The 22,028-nt window shown below is 46.0% G+C and overlaps 1 protein-coding gene across 1 annotated transcript; it reads left to right on the top strand.

Moving 5' to 3' along the window:
- Positions 1-2,354: 2,354 nt before the first annotated feature.
- Positions 2,355-17,001, top strand: LOC135920726 (uncharacterized). The gene is made up of 5 exons (XM_065454954.2): positions 2,355-2,471; positions 7,379-7,555; positions 8,313-8,508; positions 14,589-14,806; positions 16,412-17,001. The coding sequence occupies exons 1-5, from the start codon at positions 2,383-2,385 to the stop codon at positions 16,869-16,871; spliced, it is 1,140 nt and encodes a 379-aa protein (XP_065311026.2). The 5' UTR covers positions 2,355-2,382; the 3' UTR covers positions 16,872-17,001.
- The last annotated feature ends 5,027 nt before the right edge of the window (positions 17,002-22,028 follow it).

Below are 22,028 nucleotides of genomic sequence, written 5' to 3'. Positions count from 1 at the left end.
CACGAGATTGTGGGTACAACATGCGTCCTTGATTGCACGTATCCGCATCAACTTGTTGGAATGTTCACTTTTCTTAGACTCCTCATACGCGGAGCGTTGTTTTCTCAGTAACCCAAGCCGAGATACGCTTACTCGGCTTTCCCTCGATGACACCACATCACTTCAATATCAGAATTTATCTCGCTTAGCCATCCAGTGGGGATTCATGAGGTGAGATTTGTTGTGTTGCTGAACCGTGAGAGCAGGCTCACCAGAAGAGATTAAAAATTCAATGTGCGAAATACGTTCCCTTCTTATTATGAGCACAGCACAAAAGACTGCGAAATTGTGGTTTGTAAGGACAAGTTAAGCACCGCCTAAATATCCCACAGCGGCGGGTATAAGGTGTTCCGACCATGGCAACGACGCATCAACGATCGCAGAACATCACAAGACAGCATCCTCCTCGCGGAAGCAGTTCGAACTACAGCAACGATGGCATGGCCTTCGAGATCTTACCGTTCGCTGCATGGTCTCTAAGGCTATGGAGAGTACGGGCCGGCCATCAACAAACTGAGCAGGCTTGGCAGATGTAGGCACAATTTTAAAAAGTTGCTCAGGGATTGGAGATCACGTTGGTTGGAGAGAGCTGTTTACAATATCAAGGTGTTGACTACGGAAGGCGTTAAACAAGCTTTTAATAAAAGCAGCCATCAATACGAGAGATAAGAGCTTAGTGAGAGACAGCTATGACAACGTGTCGTAATTCTACCATGGTCACTTAAGAAAACTTTTGTCTTAAAATCCAATCACACATATATCTGGGGCGAAACAAAAAACCGCGAGTATGAATTCCATTTCCGATAATTTAAAACCGTTGTATTATAAAGACATTTAAATTTCCACCTTATTCATATAATTATTTCAGACCATACCCCCAAATGGATTTCATTATAAGGCTAGTGCTGTGAAATTTCACCCTTTAAGGGGGGTTTATTTTTAAGTACAAGTGTAATTTCATTTGTGTGGTCGTTTAGCTATGTCCAATCCACTCTTGTTTGATGCCTCTCAGAGGGTATCAGCATTGCATGAATGAAAACAAGTATGAAAAGCGTTCCGGACAATGTTCCTTTAGGGCTACTTTCGGTTTCCTGTCATCTTCTCCCATCTTCTGTGGTTTCCTGTCATCTTCTCCCATCTTCTCCCTAATATATAAACGACTTACCTGCCGTAGTTAATAGTTCTATTAAACTTTTTGCCGACGATTGCGTTCTATACCGTGAAATAACTAATCAGTATGATAACTTTATGCTTCAGAAAGATCTAGATAACATTTCAAGGTGGTGCTCACAATGGCTAATGTTCTTAAATCCGACTAAATGCAAAATATGTTTGTCTCACGTCGCTCGAACTCACCAACTCCTTTCGGCTATATTATCAATGAAACTAACCTTGAGCACGTGACTTCCTATAAATATCTTAGAATCCAGCTAAACAGTAATCTTTCATGGCATGCGCACATCGAACATATCACGAAAAATGCAAACAGATCTCTTGGCTACATTCGCAGGAATTTCTCAAAAGCACCACCCCATTTGATGTTACTGCTCTATAAAACACTAATTTGACCGAAGCTAGAATACGCGTCATCTGTCTGGGACCCTGGTCAAAAAACACTAGCATATACAATTGAGTCAGTTCAGAACAGGTCAGCACGATTCATCCTTTCTAAGTATTCCCGCACATCTAGCGTTTCTTTAATGAAGTCGAACCTTGGCCTTATTAACTTGCACATTCGAAGAAAAATTTCCCGTCTCTGCCTTTTTCGAAAAATCTTTTACCAAAACAGCTCGCTTAAACAAGACTTAATTTCAGAGCCTTCGTACACGTCGTCGCGTCTTGATCATCGGTTTAAAGTGTTCATTCCTTTCTGTCGCACAAATGTTTTCTCTGACTCATTTCTGCCGAAAACCAGTGCCGATTGGAACCGCCTTCCCCCCTCCATCGCCTGTATCGAGGAGGCATCATCTTTCAAGACTTCAATAACTGATTATCTTTTGAATTTATCACCTTAATACTAATAATTGTTTGAGCATGTATTTTTTATTATTATTGTACCCACCCCCCTCTGTAACGCCCTTTTGGGCCCTGAGGGTACTGTAAAAAAAATGTAAGAACGATAAAAAATCTAAATGCTTCCTTTGCAAGCATCACAATGAAGTGTGATTTTCAAAGTTTACAATGCTGCGCTGTATATTTCGCTGTATATTCGGATGACATTCAGTCCTGGGATCTTACTTGGTATTTGCTTTCTCTTCTTCTTTCTCTTGCTGCGTGAATGCTGGCCTGCGCCCATAGTGGGCCTGTGCCATTAATATCGCAGAACGGGAACACGGAGCCATCATGGAGCCACAAAATCAGTTGCCTGGACAGCCGAAAGAAACGACCCGTCGGGCCGGCCTCTGCAGTCGTTTGGTCGCACTCTTATTGTGGTATGGCTGAAATCCTTTCCAGTATTTATCAGGATTCGTTCTTCTCAGTTCTGTTTGATTCTTATAGTCAGATACCTTAAAGGTCATGAAGACTTGTGGTAATTGAAGCGGAGAGCCGCTCGGACGACTGACGAAAAGCAAAAAGGAAAAGATCGAATCACCGCTACCTGTCCTTCTTCTTTTCCTTTGTATTGACCTCCATGCACAAACTATGGGAGACAGAGTGACACGGGGTGCGAACTTGCAGAAACCTAATTTACAGAAACCGGAGTGTGCTTAAACCTAAAGTGCAACATCTTACCTATTTGCGCCGATTGAATCAACATTGTGGCGCTCAGCGGTTGACGGGTTCATTCAGCTTGTGTCAAAATTGGGCTTACGCAAAGCCTTCCCTACCCATTTCTTGCATTCAATTCTCTTGGCACTGCTGACAGTCCTTATCTCTGTGTACTGATTGCGGAAGTTGTTTTCAATCCCTAGTGTGTTAAAACATACGACATGCCGCCACGGCTTGTACACTTTTGACAAGGACTGCGCTTTAGAGTAGCCAACATCGTCATATACAATGAAACGCTTTTATGTTCTCTCTCGCCCTTTCTTACTGTGTTAGCTGTTTGCACAACGCAAAGTGACTTGGTCTTTAGGCCTTTCTGCCACTCGCACAAGGTCACGCGTTCGATGACAGTCAACGGAGGCTGCATGCAATGCAATCGAAAAGCAGTAACGTTCGCGCACACAGGTTTCTTTCCGAATTGAAGTGTTGCTGCCTTCGCTCGCCGCCACCGCAGATTCCAAACGAGTGGGATTTACGAACGATTGTGTTCTACGGGCCGTCTAATTTTTGGCGCATTCCGGGGAACACATTCATGCTTAATGTTTTCGAGTGGTCTTCCGGGAACATATTGCATTTATGAGCACAGGTTAATATCTACCTACTGCAAACGGTGGCATTAAATTTTTATTTGAATCACTAACTTTTCCCAACAGTTTCCTGAACTCACAAAACTTGAAAAAAAATTAACGATCATGTTTACACGACTAATTCAGTCCCTATCAGAAAACTGCAATTATATACCCTCTAGATTCTCATGTCAAGACGGAAGAAATCTATTTTGTTCATATTCAAAATTATCTTCGACGATCTATCTATCTATCTATCTATCTATCTATCTATCTATCTATCTATCTATCTATCTATCTATCTATCTATCTATCTATCTATCTATCTATCTATCTATCTATCTATCTATCTATCTATCTATCTATCTATCTATCTATCTATCTATCTATCTATCTATCTATCTATCTATCTATCTATCTATCTATCTATCTATCTATCTATCTATCTATCTATCTATCTATCTATCTATCTATCTATCTATCTATCTATCTATCTATCTATCTATCTCTTTGTATCCCTACTTTAACAAATGCCTTTCGCATTACTGTCAACGGTCATCTTGTGATTACTTCTGCAGTAACCCGCAGGGGTTGCTCAGTGGCTGTAGTGTTGGGCTGCACAGCACTGGGTCGCGGGAGCGAATCCCGGCCACGGCGGCCGCATTTCGATTGGGGCGAAATGCGAGAACACCCGTGTACGTTAAAAAACCCCAGGTGGTCGAAATTACCGGAGTCCCCGACTGAGACATGCTTCATAATCAGAAAGAGGCTTTGGCATGTAAAACCCCATTATTTTTACTTCTGTTGTAATTTTCTAGCTTTCAGCATGCCTGACAAGTCTCCTCAATTTTTCGCTACCTATACTAATTTCGACCAGTATTACGATTTTACAAAATCTGTATCAAGTGTTATCAAGCGTCTAAAGTAAATTCAGTTTGCGAATAATGTGAAGTTCTTGTTCTTAGAAAATTGATTTGGAAGTCTTATGATTATAAAAAACGCCAGAGACACTTTCATCAAACAAGCTGACACCGAGAAGTTCCCATAAAGGTTGGTATCAGCAAACACAAAGTTGCTGAAAAAGTCGATGTCACTGTACGATAAGATATCCTCATATGCTCCTTGTCATTAGTGCTAAACCAAGTTTGTGACTTCGGTTGCGCTGCCTGAGAAGGTAAATCATTGTTAATGAAGCGCGTCTCTATGACTCAAAATTTTCTCAAGAGTGCTCTAGGAAAGCTTAAAATAGGAAAGATTTCGTTCCGTTCTTCTTCGCGCAATTTTACGAATGTGAAAGTTCACAGGTTGCCATGACTACTTTCAGGAGTCTGAAGACGAAATTGACTTTACGAATAGTCATTGACGATTGAAGTAATGAATGGTTCATTTTGAAATGAAACACGATATGCATAAATTGTCGTATTACACAGTACACGTGCACATTTGATAATCTTAATTTTCAAAGATAAATAGTATGCAACGGTATAGCCAACAAAGGTTAGCCTATGCATAGCTCTAACGGTTTGTTGCATTGTTCTTTAGATACTAGTTTTCAAAGTATTATTGTTTGTTTATAACCTCATTTCTTATGCACTTGGCAGAGGCGCTGCATTATACCAGTCCTATCTGCATAAACTGCTAGTGCACGGTACGAATAAATCTGAAGTATGTTATACAGGCTGAGTTATGAGGTAACCAGAATGCCATACAGAGAAAATTCTCAAGTTAATTTTCAGGTTTCCGCTTCAGTCGACCTTAAGTAAACCAACTGATACCCTTGTGAAGTTTCAGAAAATAATGAACAAAGGGGCTAGTACATTAATGTACATTGTTGTATTTTAGATGTAATTTACTTTAGTGACGTTTATTGGTTCAATGATTCTAGAGCTTATGATGTACACTTTAGTCGAAAGTTTGAGCAAAATTGGCATAAACACATTAATGCGCATTTTCTATCTGAAGTTGCCGGTGAAGATACTTTTCAATGTAACGAATTCGGTTTATTTATAAATCTGAAATATAAAATTTATGTCATACTTCTAAGTAATTTCACAGGCTACAAGTACACAGTAAGGTACTGAAATGTTCGTACTCTACTTTTGTCCATGTCGTAAAAAATGTCCATGTCCACTGAAAATAAAACGCCTCTGTGGTACGAACATTATTGTTCTCAATTTCTACCGAAAGAACAAAGATGAATTAATGGCCCTATAACGTAAGGCTATTCTAAACTTTTCTATTCCAATTCTGCAATCAGCCCTCTGTGATTGCTCAAAAATTTTGAGCCAGCCCTACTGCGCCTGTCTGTCACGCGACGTCAGGAAAACCGCGATAGCTCCCCATCTGATACGACGCGTACTGACTGATTATGCATCATTGGACTGAACAGAACAATTGTTATTTCTGATTCGACGCCTTCACCCCGTTAGCGTTCGGCTATTGGTCAAAACTTTTCCGGCTGCACCCACTTCTCCTACCTGTCACGTGACGTCACGAAACCACAAAAACTCAATGCGCCAAAGTGACGTGTACATGTTAAAAGCGCATTAATATGCCGACCAATACTGAATTTTCGTCTGAATAGCAGCAGACTGCCCCGTTCCGAAAGGAATAAAAGATGGCTACTGCCGATCACTCGGCCACTGGCTGCTCGCGCCTGCCGGCGAGCATGGGTTCATTCGCGTGTAATAAAACTTCTTGTGTCGCCGTGTAAAATTTTCCAGCACTTTGGGCACGTTGACGACATCGTTCTGCCGACTCTTCTTTGCCGAGTATCAGTTTTAGCCCCATTGTTACCTCTCGTAGCATGCCGCCGCGATTTTCGAACACACACCGGAACCTAAGTAAGTGAAAGCGGACCAATCGCATACGCCAGCACCACCCTCTTCATCCGGTTATTCACCTTCAGTGGAGTGGCTCAGGCCCATCGAATCCCTCTCCACTTGAAATCACTGCTCGCCTCTTGTCAGCCAATTAGATAAGACAAGCCACTCGCTGTAGCCGATGTTATTCGTTTTCAAAGCAAACAAAAGTAAGCTCTTATAGGCGAGGAGGGCGTTTGATAGGTTTGTTCAGGCAACACTGCGGGTCACCGCCCGATGCTCGCGTTGGCAGTAACGCAAACTTGACGTCAGGAGATTGGAATAAAAAAATATTGGAATAGCCCTAACTATGTTGAAAGGAGAAAATGGACGCCAAAGCGTAGTGCAAAAATAAATTTTCCAAACATCGCTGCTCATTGCCCAACTAGGTCCGCCGCCTTGGCGCTAACCCTTCTATATACCAGGCCTGCGCAGTCCGTTTTTGTGACGTCTTGATGCCTGAACGGAAATCTACACTTCAATGCCAACGCGTCTTGGTTAGCACAAAACCTGTGCAGTTCGGTCCGTGATGCCACAGTGGGTTTCCCGCTTACCATAGAATGTAATGAGGACGCTACTGAGTAAGCCAACGTCACCAAGATAGCACAAGGCCTGCTCCCTCCAATCGATAACGTCATGCTACCTGGCCTGACTGCCATAGAGTCCAACGGGCCTGCTCGCGAATAGTGGTGATGATTGTGACGTCGACACCATCGTGAAGCCAGACTTTGCAATTGAAATTAAGGGTGAGGTAGCACGACGGCCTTGAGTCGATGTGAACAGGCCTTTTGCAATCTATGTGGTGTTGATAAGCCACCGTGGTTTGTACGTCACCACCCTGATCAGGCCGATCCGGGCAATATAAATTTCGGCCTAGGTAGCACGATATTATGAAGCGGTGTGCATAGGTATGCTTATCCATGAACCGCTGCCAAAGCAGGTTGTGACGAAAGAGTGACGTTAATATCACCGCGGCTTTATCGGGAGCATTCGATGCATTCTATGGGATTCGGGCAAGATTCCATGACCTTATGAATCGAAGAGCACCAGCCTTGGCCCATCTAGGAGACATTTGCCCCATGACAGCAATAGTTTGATTATTCAAACATTGCAGTTACTGTGATATATCCCAATCTCGTTCTTTAGGTTAAACGTGGTCCTGGCTGTCCTAACGTGCTCCGTAGCTGCCAGGACAATCTACCGCCATTTGAAGTTCTCTCGCAATGGAACCTACAATCAGCATCTTCCAAAGAGTTTCTACGACTCGGACGAACTTTCGGGGTACAGCTATGATATAGTGCCGGACATACTGCACTTGGTTAGGTAAGTCGGATAATTTGACAAACCCAACACTCCTTCTGGCTATCATACAGCTCTCTATACTATTCAAAGGGGGCCAGTAGTGAAATTATCGCTCCCTGTTCTGCTGAGAACTGAAGACAGGGTTATCAATTCTTTTAGGCTCAATTTAAAGCAAATCATTCTTTGCGGACACTCCCGGGTAGTCCTGGCCATGCCTGCGTGCTTCGGTCTGCCGAATGACTCATAGGTAGGACACCGCTCCCAGCAATAATAAGCTTGCTTATGTCCACGTTGATGGCCATAGTTTTTTACGGAACTACTCAGTGACAAAACGCACGGTACGAAAGTGCAGGAAATCTACGCCATGCAGAGCCCAATTTCTTCGATAAAGAAAATCTTTTTATGCGAATTTTCGGGGTAGATGTTTGACACATCAGCTTTCGCCGATCTTCGGACGAGGAAACCGCTGTTTACTGTTGCGCTGTCTCCAAGATCGGCCCTGACATGTATGCGCGTCCAGCCTGGATATATTGTCGAAGCAAAGCGGGCCACGCCCATTAACGGTATTAAGTGCGCTCGCGTGCGTCGCGCGGTTTGTGCGAAACGCTTTGCAGAGTATAAACTGTTGCGTGGCATTTATTTACCCGCTTCACGAAAGCTCCACTATCACGTTACCAAGAAACATGTTGATTGTCTTGTTTTTGTCGGCTTACCAAGCTTGTAACGCTGCCTTGAAAGGCATTAACTGTTAAACGCAATCATCTTGATATCTGCGCAGGTACGATGCGGCCGAAGTGGACTTTATAGACGTGGTGGCCTTCCGCTCCATGTATCTGAACCACCGGCCCGAAAAGATATACGTTCACTGCAGTCCTTGCGGCTTTCAAGGCAACTACACTCGCTTTCTGGAAGGCATCAACTTCACCTTCATCCCAGCTGTTTTCCCCACTGAGGTTTTCGGCATTCCCATAAAGGTAAATGAACACGCTGCAGCCAGAAAGCGTTAAGCCACTACCATTTATATATTTCCCACAAGAACCACTCGAGGAAACTATGGCGCTGCTATCGTGTCGCTACCATGGGAAGGATTCGTAATGGGAAATAGATTTGTCTAGTTTTTGTGCTTTTTGCGTCCGACGTTCTTGCAGCGGTGTTTATCATGGTTTCCTCAGTACAATTTGTAGCCCACAGTAGTTGTTAGGACAGATAAGGAGTATCTCCCACACGTATAAGGACATGAAATATTGTAATTCTAGCGCAATACTTGCTCAAAATTATCAGTTTGCAAAGCTACAAAGCCATTTAAAGCCAAAAAGAAAAAGAAGCATTACTTTTACACTATACACTCCATAAATAGTGGCACCCTTTAGCGTGTAGGATTGCCACACAACAATACTCGTCATCCATGTTTTTTGCGCTTCCTTTCGTGAAAACGCTGTGCTCATTACTAGACGCAGCGAGCTTGCCTATTCCGTTGTCAACCACGCCGGCTAACGTCGCGACGACTTCCTGGAGACAGTATGTCATATACGCAGAATATGCACGTATGCTAAAATTCACTGACCATGGAGGGTGTGTTGATATACCCGCTCAATGACGAACGAGGGTCCTGTTTTCGCGGAGGCGCGATGTGTCTGACACACGGTCTCCCTTGGATGGCCTTCGTTTCTGCTCGCTTCATGCATCACCTTTTTCCGGTGCTGTGCTGTTCCGCGGTGTATCACGCGCAGCTGGTGGGGCAACTCCGAGTGAAAAAATAGAGTGCTGGTTCCACTTTCCTTTGCACTGTGCCTGCCTTTTTCTTCTTAGATGCAAAATAGCGTGCTCTTTGCTCAGCCTGCGTGAGTAATAAATCGCCATGTTTGGTGCCAGCCTTCTATAGTTTAACCAGGAGATTACGCTACGTTTTTTTTTTTTTGCATACTGCCGCATGAGTAGAACGGGCACTCTACTCTCTCTCAGAAGGGCATAGTGAAAAGAACATTTCACTCCACTCGACATTTTGAGAGAGTAAAACACCCCTTCCAAGAGCAAATCGGCCCCTTTACTCCTGCAATACTTTCCCTAGACTTTAGACTGTAGTAAACCTGTGTGAAGTAGTTGTCATTTCAATGCTCGCTGAGCCAACACTAAAGAAAAATTAGTACACAGGAGCACAGCAGCTAAATTTGGTGAGTTTTCAAGGAAAGGCGCATATGCATGCATATGCATAGCCAGGCATTACGAGTATTGGAGCGCACCACTGCCATGCATCGCCCAGGGAGCTCTTGCATTCGAAATTCGCAAAATGACGCATGCACTGGGTCATAGCCTTATGTGTAGCCAATGAAGAAGTTGAGTCGAGTTAAATGTATTTAGCGCGAGTCGATCACAAATGACCAAAATTACGCTCATCCAGCCAATTCAGTCGATTCGTGTTCATCCCATGCACGTCAGGGACCATTCAAGCGTGCTTGGTTTTAGCATGCTTATATGCAGCATATTGCGTTTAATTTTGCGACTGCTTCGTAATGATATGATTGCTGTTAATCGCTGTGCTGGATTACACATCTTGCATTCACAAACATAATTATTCTATTCAGTTATTCATTCCTATGGAAAAACGTTTTTGGTTGTTTCGAGACGTCCGGAACAGTTAGGGACGCATTTCTGGCCACGGAAAAAAAAAATGCCTTACATTCGGGACGTCTAGCCGGGCGCGTAGAATCTCTTTCCTCTGGAGGCTTAGGAAAGACATTTCTTTTTTGATAAGCTATTCACGGAGAGGGGCTCTTCCTCGCAGAAACATTGTGTTTCGTACTCATAGATGTCATTTACGCGTTTCTTTAAAATATGCTAGTGAAACTCACGTTATTCGGAGCAACTTATGTCTGCCTCGTCTAGAAACTTCTTTGCAAGATACCGCGTGTCCTGCGCCCGCATCCTTATCATGAAGGTTCTGCATATCCTTAAAGAAGCACCTTGTATGTGAAACACTCCAAGGTGATTACAACCTCCGACACACGTCGCCCCTACGCTCCAGGGTGTTATTAAAGACCAAGATTCTGAGGCTCTACCAATGCAGCGTCAGAAGTACACTGTCGCCGCGCCACTTGTGCATACCTCACCGCGCTTCCTCCTCGTCAACCACTCGTTGAGCTGCATTCACGGTCGCTACCACCCTTTCATGATCCCGTTCTTGACCTCCTCCAGCTCTTGCTGATCCTACGCGCGCGCAAGACAACAGGCCCATATGTTATGCCTGCGGTATTCACGGCCATGTTGCACGAATCTGCCGCCGCCGCATGTTGCACTCTGGGGGTTTGTGCAGTCGCCTCCTTACGCCGACCTGCAAGCTTTCCACGACACTTATTTTAGTCGGCAGTCGAACAGGCCACCAGCCGAGCACCCGGTACTCACACGTCGTCCACCTTCCACGTGTGGCCGCTAGTTGTCCCCCATGCGTAGGCTCCCTTAACCGACGCAAGAGCAAAACTAAGCGCCGCAGTTCAGGAGGCAACAACTGCGTCGCCATCGATCTGTGCAAGTCCTCGATTGTCATGTTGAAACGTTGTCAACCTTACTGTTGGCGGCATCACTATCTATGCGCTAATTAATAGTGGAGCAGCCGTGTCCGTCCTAAATGAAGGCCTCTCTCGCACTCTACGAAAAGTTACGATGCCGCTTTATGGGTTTTCTCTTCGCACAGCAAGCGCCCAACCACTACAGCGTTCAGCAGGATGCACAGCTAGAGTTGTTGTTCAGGGCGTTCTCAACATTGTGGAGTTGGTGGTTCTGCAGTCCTGCTACCACGACGCGATACTTGGGTAGGACTTACTTTCGCGAAATAATGCCGTCATCGATTGTACCCATGCCGAATTCGAATCATCGCCTCTGTGTGATGTGTGCCTTGTCGGCGCCACTTCTCTTCCCTGTAAGCTAGTCCTTCGGGAAGACATCGCCATACAGCCGTACTCCTCTGCCGTTGTTCCCGTCTTCTGCGGCGCTGTCCTCTTCACTCCTTCGCACCTCTTCATAACCCACAAAGACGTTCCCCTCCTTTTCACCACACTTGACAATTCAGCATGTTTCAACTCTATCGTTGTCTCCAATCGGCTTCCTACAGCACATAGCCGTGTTCAGCCTCTTGATGACATGTTTATAACGGACGTGCCGGATGCGTCATATGCAAAGCTCACAGAATTCTGTGCCCTTTCCACTTCTGCTCCGCCATCCCCTCATTTATTCACGCGTTTCATTGCAGATGACCTTACTTCCGAGCAGCGCTCCCAGCTTCTTGACTTGCTTGCCCAGTTCCGTTCTTCTATTGATGTCACTGAGCCTATTCTGGGTCGCACGACACCCGTAACCCACCACATCGACACTGGCTCAAACGCGCCATTGCGGCATCGCCCGTACCGCGTCTCCCCCAAGGAGCTTCAGGTGATCAGTGAGCTCGTGGACGACATGCTTCAGCGCGGCGTCATGAGGCCTTCCAGTAGCCCATGGGCAGCAGCGGTGGTTGTCGTCAGAAAACGAAAGATGGTTCCATTCGGTCTTATAAGATAACGCGAAAAGACGTCTACCCTCCACAGCGCATTGACGACGCTCAGGACTGCGTGCAAGACGCTGAATTCTTCTCTTCGTTGGATTTACGCTTGGTCTACTGGCAGGTCCCAATGTCAGCAGTTGGTCGCCCTAAAACTGCATTCATTACTCCAGATGGTTTATACAAATTTAATGTGATGCCATTTGGCCTATGCAATGCGCTTGCTACGTTTGAACGAATGATCGACAATACCATGCTCGGCCTAAAATCGAGCACGTGTTTATGCTGCCTCGACGACATCCTTGTGTTCGCCTTTGACTTCAGCACGCATCTTTTTCGGCTTTGGCAAGTGCTGACGTGCTTGACCAGCGCAGGCATACAACTGAACCTGAAAAGATGCCAGTTCACCACCCGCAAGCTCATGATTCTAGGTCACGTCGTATCGCAACACGGCATTTGCTCCGACCGATCAAAACTTCGCGCTGTGGCAGAGTTTCCTAAACCTAAGGCGCTCAAACAACTTCGCGGCTTCATCGGCCTGTGTTTTTACTTCTGACGCTTTGTTCGCAATTTTGCCTCGATTATATCACCTCTGACACAAATCTTAGGTGGCGCCAACGACCTATCCTCCTGGTTTCCTGCATGTGACACCGCGTTCGTGGCCTTACGCCATCTCCTGACGTCTACGCCTATACTGCGACACTACGACTCCACCCAAGTTAAGTGCATACCGAGGCCAGTGGTATGCGTCTTGGCGCTGTCCTTGCGACGCGCAAGCCTGTATACTCCGAGTACGTCACTATTACGGCAGCCGTGCGCTGATCAAAGCGGAACGCCATTAGAGCGACACAGAAAAAGAATGCCTGGCCATCGTTTGGGCACTGGGGATGTTTCGCCCTTATTTATACGGCAGGCATTTCAATGTGGTTACTGAACATCTCACACTTGTTGGTTATACTCTTTAAGAGCCCCATCTGGACGCTTTGCCCGTTGGACCCTGCGCATTCAAGAATACGACATACACGTCATCTACCGCTCACTTCGGCAGCTCACTGACGCTTACGCTCTGTGCCTCTCTCCGCTGCCAGCCGACACGACTCCCTCCCCCCCAACTGAAGCGGTATCCTCGGTCGACATCGACACTTTCGCATCAGAACAGCGCAAGAATCCTTTGGTGGCATCTCTTTTGGATCTCCTTTCTGGCTCGCCTGCATCTCCCATCTCCCCTCCCTGCATCGTTTGGCTACCCAATCTGCTGTCCGGGATAACTTATTGTATCGACGCAACTACCATCCCAATGCTCGCAAGTGACTCCTGGCTATCCCTAGGAATTTTCGTTCCGAAATTTGCGCATCCTTTCATACGGACCCACAATGTGCACACGCAGGCGTTTTGAAGACGTATGGACGTATGCGGCAACGTTACTACAGGCGAGGAATGTTTGTTTTTGTCCAAAAATTTGTCCGTTCGTGCCAGCAGTGCCAATAGAGTAATAGAAGCCATATGTTTTTGTCGCAGGTGGTTGAAGTTCTGCTTGCTGAATGCTGCGTAGTTCACCGGTCCACTACGGTGCACCATCCTCATGCTAACGGGCTTACGGAGTATTACAATCGTACCCTTGTTCATATGCTCACCGTGTATACGTTTCATCGGAGCACACAAACTGGTACATCATCCTCCCATTTGTCACGTACGCATACAGTACGGCCTCACAAAGTACTACAGGATTTTCTCCATTCTTTCTTCTTTACGGTCACAATCCTTCCCATACCATCGATACGGTTTTGCGTTATAAACCAGACACGTCAGAGTGTACTCCCGTTTCACCCGTCACCCGATACGCCGAGGAATGCCGTCAATTGGCCCGAAAGTTCACATCCGCCGACCAACAACGACAAATAGCCAACCGTGATGGCGACGCTACGAATCCGAACATCACTTTTGGCACACTTCTCTTGTTGTCAGCGCCTGGACTATCGACCAAAGTTCTCTCGCCGTATGATGGACCATACCGCATCGTAGAACGAACCTCTCCGTTCAAATATTTCATGCAGTCGCTTACACCGACATCGGATAAGCGCCGCCGTGGACGGGAGGTTGTTCACGTTCTCCGCCTCAAACAATTTTATGTCCCGCTCGTGCCTACGTCTCACGTCGCAAGGATGCCTCCGCTTTTGCACCGGGGGTAATTGTGATGAGGAAAAAATAGCACAAGGATAAGCCCAGCCAGATCGTCTGTTCCATGCCTGCAGTGCAAGTAATGGGCCAGCCGGATCGCCAGTGCTTAGCAGGAGTGTGAGCCGTTAGGGCAAGCAGCTGTTCCTCCTATGCGTCACCTACCTTGGCGGTTACGAACATACGTTACCATCAGAACTGTTCAATACACCCCATTACATTATCTTTATGAGTGACTGAATGGTACCCGAGGAACTAGCGACTAAATGTGACTTACTTTTTGAATGTGACCCAGTGTAGGGCTGAAATCGATGCCGAATTCCGTGCTCTACACCTGCAATTCTTACGCAGGTATCTCACCACGCTACCGACGTGCTCCGCATCAAAGCTCTGATGAAGTACGGAGGCTACTACTTTGACAAAGATGTGTTCGTGATTCAATCTCTGCGACGCTTCCTGCGATACGAGGCAAGCCTCAACTTCGGGCTCGAGGGCATCATGGGAAACAGTGTGTTGTTCTTTCACAAGAATTCGCGCTTCCTTCGGCTCTACCTAGACACCTACCGCCGGTAAGTCGGGCGGTACTACTTTACTACTTTACTGCAACTGATACTACTTTCTCCCCTGACAAGCGGGTCTGATGGTTCGGGGCGAATAAAATCGCCCTAGTATAGGAGCCTACAGCCAACATAACTGACTCCGGAGAAAGGAAAAAAAACGGCTTCTGCACAGAGCTCATGCATCGCAGTGGAAACCGCTCACGCGCCGCCATGATACAGGAATTTGAAGTTTGCCAGTTCATCAGGCGAATGCCCAACTTACGCGCGAACGTATCAAAAAAAGGAAGGAACAGGATTGAATATTGAGGTGGAGCAATGAAGGCTCCTGGTATTTACGAAGGTTGACTTCTAAGGCCCAGTGCAGGTGAAGTTGAGTTCTCAGTGTGAATCAACAGCAGGCGTGGACGACGCGAGGCGATTCAGAGAAGACACAATGTACAAAGGCTTAGGCAGTCGATAAGTCAGCTAGTTTAGGGGCCCACACACTTACGCTCGCGCACACACGCACACACATATTTAAATAAAGAAGAAGAAAAATATTGAGTCTTTCTAGGATATATATATGCAGCGCACATATAATCTATACAAATATCAAATGCAGATGTTTATTTTTGCATAACAATGGAAGTAGTTGGAACATATAAGTTTATTGCTGCATATGTGTGAATAATCACGCATGCCACAGTTCGAATTCGATCATGGCGGTGCCTTTGTGAGTGTAACATTCTTGACCACGCACGTGGTTATCTAAAGGTGGTTTTTGATTTCAAATATTCTGCCATCTTCTCGTAGGTACATTGGGCAAGAGTTCTTACGAGTAGGTAAGACTACAAAATCTTGGTCGCAAGAAATGCATATCCCGGCAAATAACATAAACAATGGTTGTACGAAGCAATATGCTTTGCAGCAATAACTTCAAAGAACCAAAGAAAAAGGAGGTTTGCAGTAACTTTAGCATACGCTAAGGGCGATGAAGGCGAAAGCCTGGGTGATCACGAGATATTCCAGAAGTTCATTGATATTCTCATTCGAAAGCGTTGTTACTTCATATGACTTGTATGCTCCATTTAAAGGTCGCTCGTTCGAGTGGCTTCATTACCTCTACCCTAACTGAAAGTGCCTTTACTGCCTTTGCCTTAACACCAATGGTCATAGTCTCCACCATTACTGCACCCATAGACGTGGATGCTTCCAGGTTGACCACGATCATTCGTGCGTCCCCGGAAGTAACAATTGTGCTGATAATTTGTGCCTAATGCTCGATTTGTACTTTAAGTAAACCACATTGCATAATGTGCAATGTAATGACAGAAGCTTGTTAACATTTCGAATAATCTACATTGTGATCATAGTTTTAAATTTCTGAGCGAAGGCGACTGTTTTCAATTCGCCAGTTATTGGAAAAGTATTTTATATTTATTTAAATTCGCTTCGGGTGATATTACTATATTATTCGGGTGCTATAACTATTAAACCAAGGGGTAGTGCGTGGCAGTCTGGAGGTACAGATCCCCGTAGATGCGTCGCACCAGTCTCTAAAAAGTTTGTTGCGAAGCACGTAGAGACGCAGGCCAGCATTATCACTACAGCGCGGTCCTACTTTCCATGGCGCAGGTTGAATGACTCAGTTTGGTATTACAACGCGGGTGTAGTGCCCTCCAAAGTTCTCTTCCACCCACATCCGCATCTCGTCCATCGAGTGCACTATGGCCTGGAAACCGGAATGGACATGCTGGAAGTCCTGTACAAGCCACACGCCTACCCGTATTGGCGGAACGCTTTTGCCATACACCTTATGTCACGCTTCCGATGGGATTTGTCATACGATGCGTTGCACGGAGCTGCGTTTAACGAAACGAACATCCGAGACGTGGACAATGCCTTTGGAGAGATGGCGCGCTCGGTTCTGTTCGGAACGTCCGCCTTCGTGCCCCCGGAGGCCCCCATCCTGAGCGTCGCCGAGCTCGCGGCCAGAAAGGACCGGGGCGAGAACCTGACCAGCGCGCACCCCGGAAACGAGCGGCCATTTTTTTACCCTGAGATAAACGTGACCAAGTTTAAACGCCACCACTGACGTGAGCTCACCCGGAGATTGTATATGGGGGACTCTTAGATTGTGAATTAATTTCAAGACTTTAAGAAGTGCACTGGTTTATCGAACAGGGCCATCGTGCCTAGGCTTATGTATTGTGATGCATAGTGTATAAAATGTTTGATGAGTTTTCGCAGCGGCAACTGCTAGTGGTTGACTCCCTCGTGCTTTTTTATGTCTACCGGCGTTAACCGCCGTCCCTTGCTGGAAAACTACATGAATGGGTCAGTTTGCTTTTTCCAGTGTCTTTATATGTGGTGATGCTAAATAACTTTTGCAACTTGCCTCAAAGATATGTGACGTCGATGCTCCTATCATTACATTTGCAGTGACTCCAGGGGAAAGTTCTGCTGGATTGTTACCTGTAACGTGTAGAGCACCTACACAAGCCAGATTAATAAAGCGCAGAGACAACTTTCAAGAAGTTACGGTTTTTTCCGCAGGCTTCTGGAAAATGAAAAACGACAAAAATCGTGGTACCTGAAAACTAAAAAAAAAGACGTGACTCACCAGCTTTACAATTTTAGCCTACTTCTGGTTCGATATACTCTATGTTTTGCTCTATCTAATTTACTTTCTTTTCCTAAGGATATCGTCATATTTCATCTATAGATCTTCTGATGTTGATTGTTTTTGGTAGTCCTGACTTTTCGAGTAGAAGTGTCATAGGATTTAAATAAAACTGAGGGTGTTTCTCTAGAGAAAATTGTGACATGCTACCCAAGGTCCTTAGGTTGTAGCTCGAAATTAAAATTTAAAAGGGAAGTATGATAAAAAAGAGAGAACGTTTCAAATCAGTAAGATAAAAGAAATACTGAGCAGTTTGAAAGCATAAGCGGCATGCACGAATGACCAACGTGTACTTTTATTGCAGTGTATCTGCACAATGCTTTTCACTGTTTTGAGTTTTCCAATGCTACCTTTTTGTTTCTAGAATAATACAGTGATTTGTTGTATAAAAGTCAACGAGGAGCCCACGTGTAGTTTGCTTTATCAAGCATGACATAATACGTACCTACCATTCAAAAAACTTTGCAAGGCGTTTTTTTTGGTCCTGATAAAGACACGTGACAAGTACAGTGTACGCACTGTGAGCGCTAAATATGAAGCCAACTGAGAAACCTCAAAATTGAGCGCAGAAAACAATGTTATCACTTCCTGTGCCACGTTACTGAAACCGCCGTTTGATGGATCCCTAGAGAAGAAAGCAGGGGAATACAAAACTAAAAGTTTATTTGCATGCGTCCTTATGCTTGACGCTTGTAATTTTTATGGTCTCTCATCGAAATTACAACCTCTGATTCATGGATGCTTGTAGTGAATAGTTGAACACTTTTATACAGCTAAGTTAACCAAGGGTGAGTCGCGACGCAGACTGCATAAATTACTGAAGATAACTAAAGAGTAACACAGGAAGCCCATCTTTGCTGCCGTACTCGATCGTACAGCATTGGGCCACAATTGCTCTGTGATTAGGAAAAGCGTATCTGCAAGACCATGGATCATTTTGTTGTTTTCAGAAACGTTGGCATACTATTTCATCGTCGAACATCTTCCCGTCCTCATAATTAATTTCGGTGTTGACCTAACAAACAGAAAAGGGAAATTGATTCACTTAACACTTGAGAGGCTGCTGTACCAACTAAAGCCACGAAACGTTAAACTTGCGCGCTATAGGCGTGTGGTTTACACATAATTACGAGTCTCAAATTTCCGTCGCATCTTTCCTGTATGCGTTCACCAGACGCAGAACAAAGTGAAAATCTTTACCGTGTGCCTAACAAGTGGACTGTTTCCACCGCCTCGGTATTTACGTTACCAGCGGGAGTTTTTCATTTTTCTTCACCTAACGACGATGACAGCGCATAGAATGAGATACTATGGAAACCACGCAGGATCTCATGGACCACTGTCCGCAATTCTCCTCCATTTTAGTCTTTAATCCACTCATCTGCAAGCCGCGTATTATACGCTTATGCTATCCATTAATTTTGCCCTTCTTTCCTGCACCTTGTCTTAATCCCATTGTGCCAGAAAGAAACCATATATATTGTTGCGCCCACAAAAGGCGTTACTTTGAAGCCGGGTAGAATTAGAAGCGATGGCCTTGATCAGCTGAGCGCCTGTCGAGCTTCAGCCAGCCAGCCACACGTCGTCTTTCTCGTTCACCACTCTTCGGTGCCCCCGCACACTGTTTCTTGAGGCGTGAACCCACTATGCACCTAAGAGCGTCACATTCGTGAACCCACTATGCACCTAAGAGCGTAACATTTCCCTCCGTGCAGACGAAGCCCGCCGGGCAAGTCACACAGGCTGTCGAGAAATAAAGGGCTTTAAACGGGCGACATGCGAAAGTTCAGTCTTGGCTGACCGTCGGCCATTTGATGTGAGACGTGCTATGCGGTAGGTTAATTCGCTGATGCGCTCCGTAATAACATAGGGTCCAACATAGTGGGCCAGCAGTTTTTCACATAGTCCACGTTTCCTGGTTGGTTTCCAGAGCAACACTAAATCACCAGGGTCATATATCACGTGTCGGCGTCGGTGGTCGTAGCGTGCCTTCGAGCGGTCTTGTGAAACAGGAGTGCGTAAAGAAGCAAGTCGTCGGGCTTCTTCAGCAAGACAGACTGTCTCTGATATACAAAGATTATCGTGGCTGGAAAACGGGAAGATAGTGTCTAGTGTATAACGAGGCGGACGAGCGTAAAGAAGAAAGAAGGGACTGTAGCCCGTAACTTCATGCTTTGAGGTGTTAAATGCGTACGTGATGAAAGGCAGCACGCTGTCCCAGTTCTTATGATCTTACTCGACATACATGGACAGCATGTTAGTAAGAGTTCTGTTCGTGCGTTCCGTAAGGCCATTTGTTTGGGGATGATACGGGGTGGAATGTCGAAACCTTGAAGCACATAGACGAAGCATCTCTTCGACCACGTCTGCAGTGAACTGCCGCCCACGATCGCTGATGATGACTCTCGGAGGTCCATGCCGGAGAATGACAAAACGCAGCAGAAAAATACACACTTCGGTTGCAGTAGCCGATGGTATTGCAGCTGTCTCACAGTAGCGTGTCAAGTGATCGGCACACACGATAATCCAGCGATTCCCTTCGGATGAACGCGGAAAAGGACCGAGGAGGTCGATGCCAACTTGCTCAAAAGGAGTGCTGGGGGGTGGCACTGGATGGAGTTGACCAGGAGGAGCACTCGTCGGATGCTTATAACGTTGACACTCGCTGCAGCTGGACACATACTGGGCGGTCGTCTGGCGCATTTTAGGCCAGTAGAACCTTTCTTGAAGGCGGTAGTGAGTTCGCGCAGAACCCAAATGTCCAGATGTTGGATCGTCATGCATAGCGCGCAAGACGGAGACACGGAGACTCTCCGGGACCACCAGAAGATATCGTGGGCCTGTAGTAGAATAGTTCTTTTTGTAAAGAACCCCATCACGAACACAGAAACGAGAGGATGGTGCTGATTGCCTTGCAGTAATGAGCAGTGGTTCTAAAGTTCTGTCTTTTTGTTGCTCGACCTTGAATGTATTTATATCAGGAAATCCCGGCTCCAGTGATCCAATATAGCAGTCGAAGTTGTCCGCGTCGCAGTCCGTCGTTGGAAGCGGCATGCGCGAGAGGCAGTCAGCGTCGGCGTGTCGGCGGCCGCTTTTATAAGAAACAATAAAGTTATATTCCTGTAAACGGAGTGTCCAACGCGCAAGCCGGCCCGACGGATCACGGAGATTAACCAGCCAGCAGAGAGAATGATGGTCTGTCACCACAGTGAAGGGGCGCCCGTACAGGTACGACCGGAAGCGCTGTACTGCGAAAACAACTGCAAGACATTCTTGCTCTGTAACGGTGTAGTTACGCTCGGGCTTAAAGAACGACTCGCATAGGCGACGACATGTTCTTTGGTGTCGACGCGTTGAATAAGGACAGCGCCGATGCCAATACCGCTAGCGTCCGTATGAACTTCTGTGGGAGCCGCATGGTCGAAGTGTCGGAGAATGGGGTGAGACGTCAGACGAGACTTCAGCTCACGAAAACTAGCTTCACATTCAGGAGTCCATTCAAAGGGAACGCCGAACGCCCTTCTGGAGGAGGCATGTCAGCGGATACGCGATGTTGGCAAATCCACGAATAAGCCGGCGAAAGTACGAGCAAAGCCCTAGGAAACTGCGTAGCTCTTTTACATGGCGAGGTTGCTTGAAGGCTTCCACCGTAGCAGTCTTCGCTGGATCAGGTCGTATACCGTCCTTATCCACTAGGTGTCCCAGAACGAGTGTTTGGCGCTCTCCAAAATGGCACTTCTTCGAGTTGAGGACCAAACCCGCTTTGTCCAAGCAGTCTAGCACAAGATCGAGACGTGCGTTGTGCTCACTGAACGTGCGCCCGAAAATCACTACATCATCTAGATAGCACATGCATACTTCCCACTTCAAACCACGCAGGATGTTGTCCATGAAGCGCTCGAAAGTTGCAGGCGCATTACAGAGCCCGAACGGCATCACATTAAATTCAAAAAGTCCATCTGGTGTTACAAATGCCGTTTTCTCCTTGTCTGCCTCATGCATAGGAATCTGCCAGTACCCCGACCTCAAGTCAACAGACGAAAAGTAAGACGCTGATGAGAGGCAGTCGATAGCATCATCAATACGCGGAAGAGAATATACGTCCTTTTTAGTGATGGTGTTGAGGCGGCGGTAGTCAACACAAAATCGCCATGAACCATCTTTCTTTCTAACCAGGATCACTGGCGCTGCCCACGGACTACAGGATTCTTGGATTACATTCTTATTTAGCATTTCGTGGACTTGGTCATTGATCACCTTGCGTTCCGATGGTGAGACTCTGTATGGTTTCTGTCGCAGCGGTTGGGCAGATCCCGTATCTATGCGATGGTGTATACGAGAAGGAGGAAACAATGGTGGTCCCTCTTGCTGGAAGAAGTCAAACAGTCGGGCATGTTTTCGCAGAATATTTGCCACTTCGTGACGCTGCTTAGTGCTGAGCGACTTGTTTACCATAGTCAGAAATGAGGAGTGCGCCACAGGGCAGACATTAGTGAAATGGCGCTCATCCGCAGAATCAAGGGCCTCTGTAAGAATGGCGAGCGATAGCACGTGATCTTCATGGTAGGC

The sequence above is a fragment of the Dermacentor albipictus genome, chromosome 6 (assembly GCF_038994185.2).
Source record: "Dermacentor albipictus isolate Rhodes 1998 colony chromosome 6, USDA_Dalb.pri_finalv2, whole genome shotgun sequence".
NCBI classification, from domain to species: Eukaryota; Metazoa; Arthropoda; class Arachnida; order Ixodida; family Ixodidae; genus Dermacentor; species Dermacentor albipictus.
Note: the sequence above shows the minus strand (reverse complement) of the source record. Positions and strands in the feature narration are given on the sequence as shown.

What these genes read in the sequence shown, in the direction of transcription:
- LOC135920726 (XM_065454954.2), top strand. Translation starts at nt 2,383, where the DNA reads ATGGAGCCACAAAATCAGTTGCCTGGACAGCCGAAAGAAACGACCCGT. An exon ending in TTTTCGGCATTCCCATAAAG is followed by an intron (nt 8,509 to 14,588) that starts GTAAATGAACAC and finishes ATTCTTACGCAG; the next exon opens with GTATCTCACCACGCTACCGA. An exon ending in TACCTAGACACCTACCGCCG is followed by an intron (nt 14,807 to 16,411) that starts GTAAGTCGGGCG and finishes TCCATGGCGCAG; the next exon opens with GTTGAATGACTCAGTTTGGT.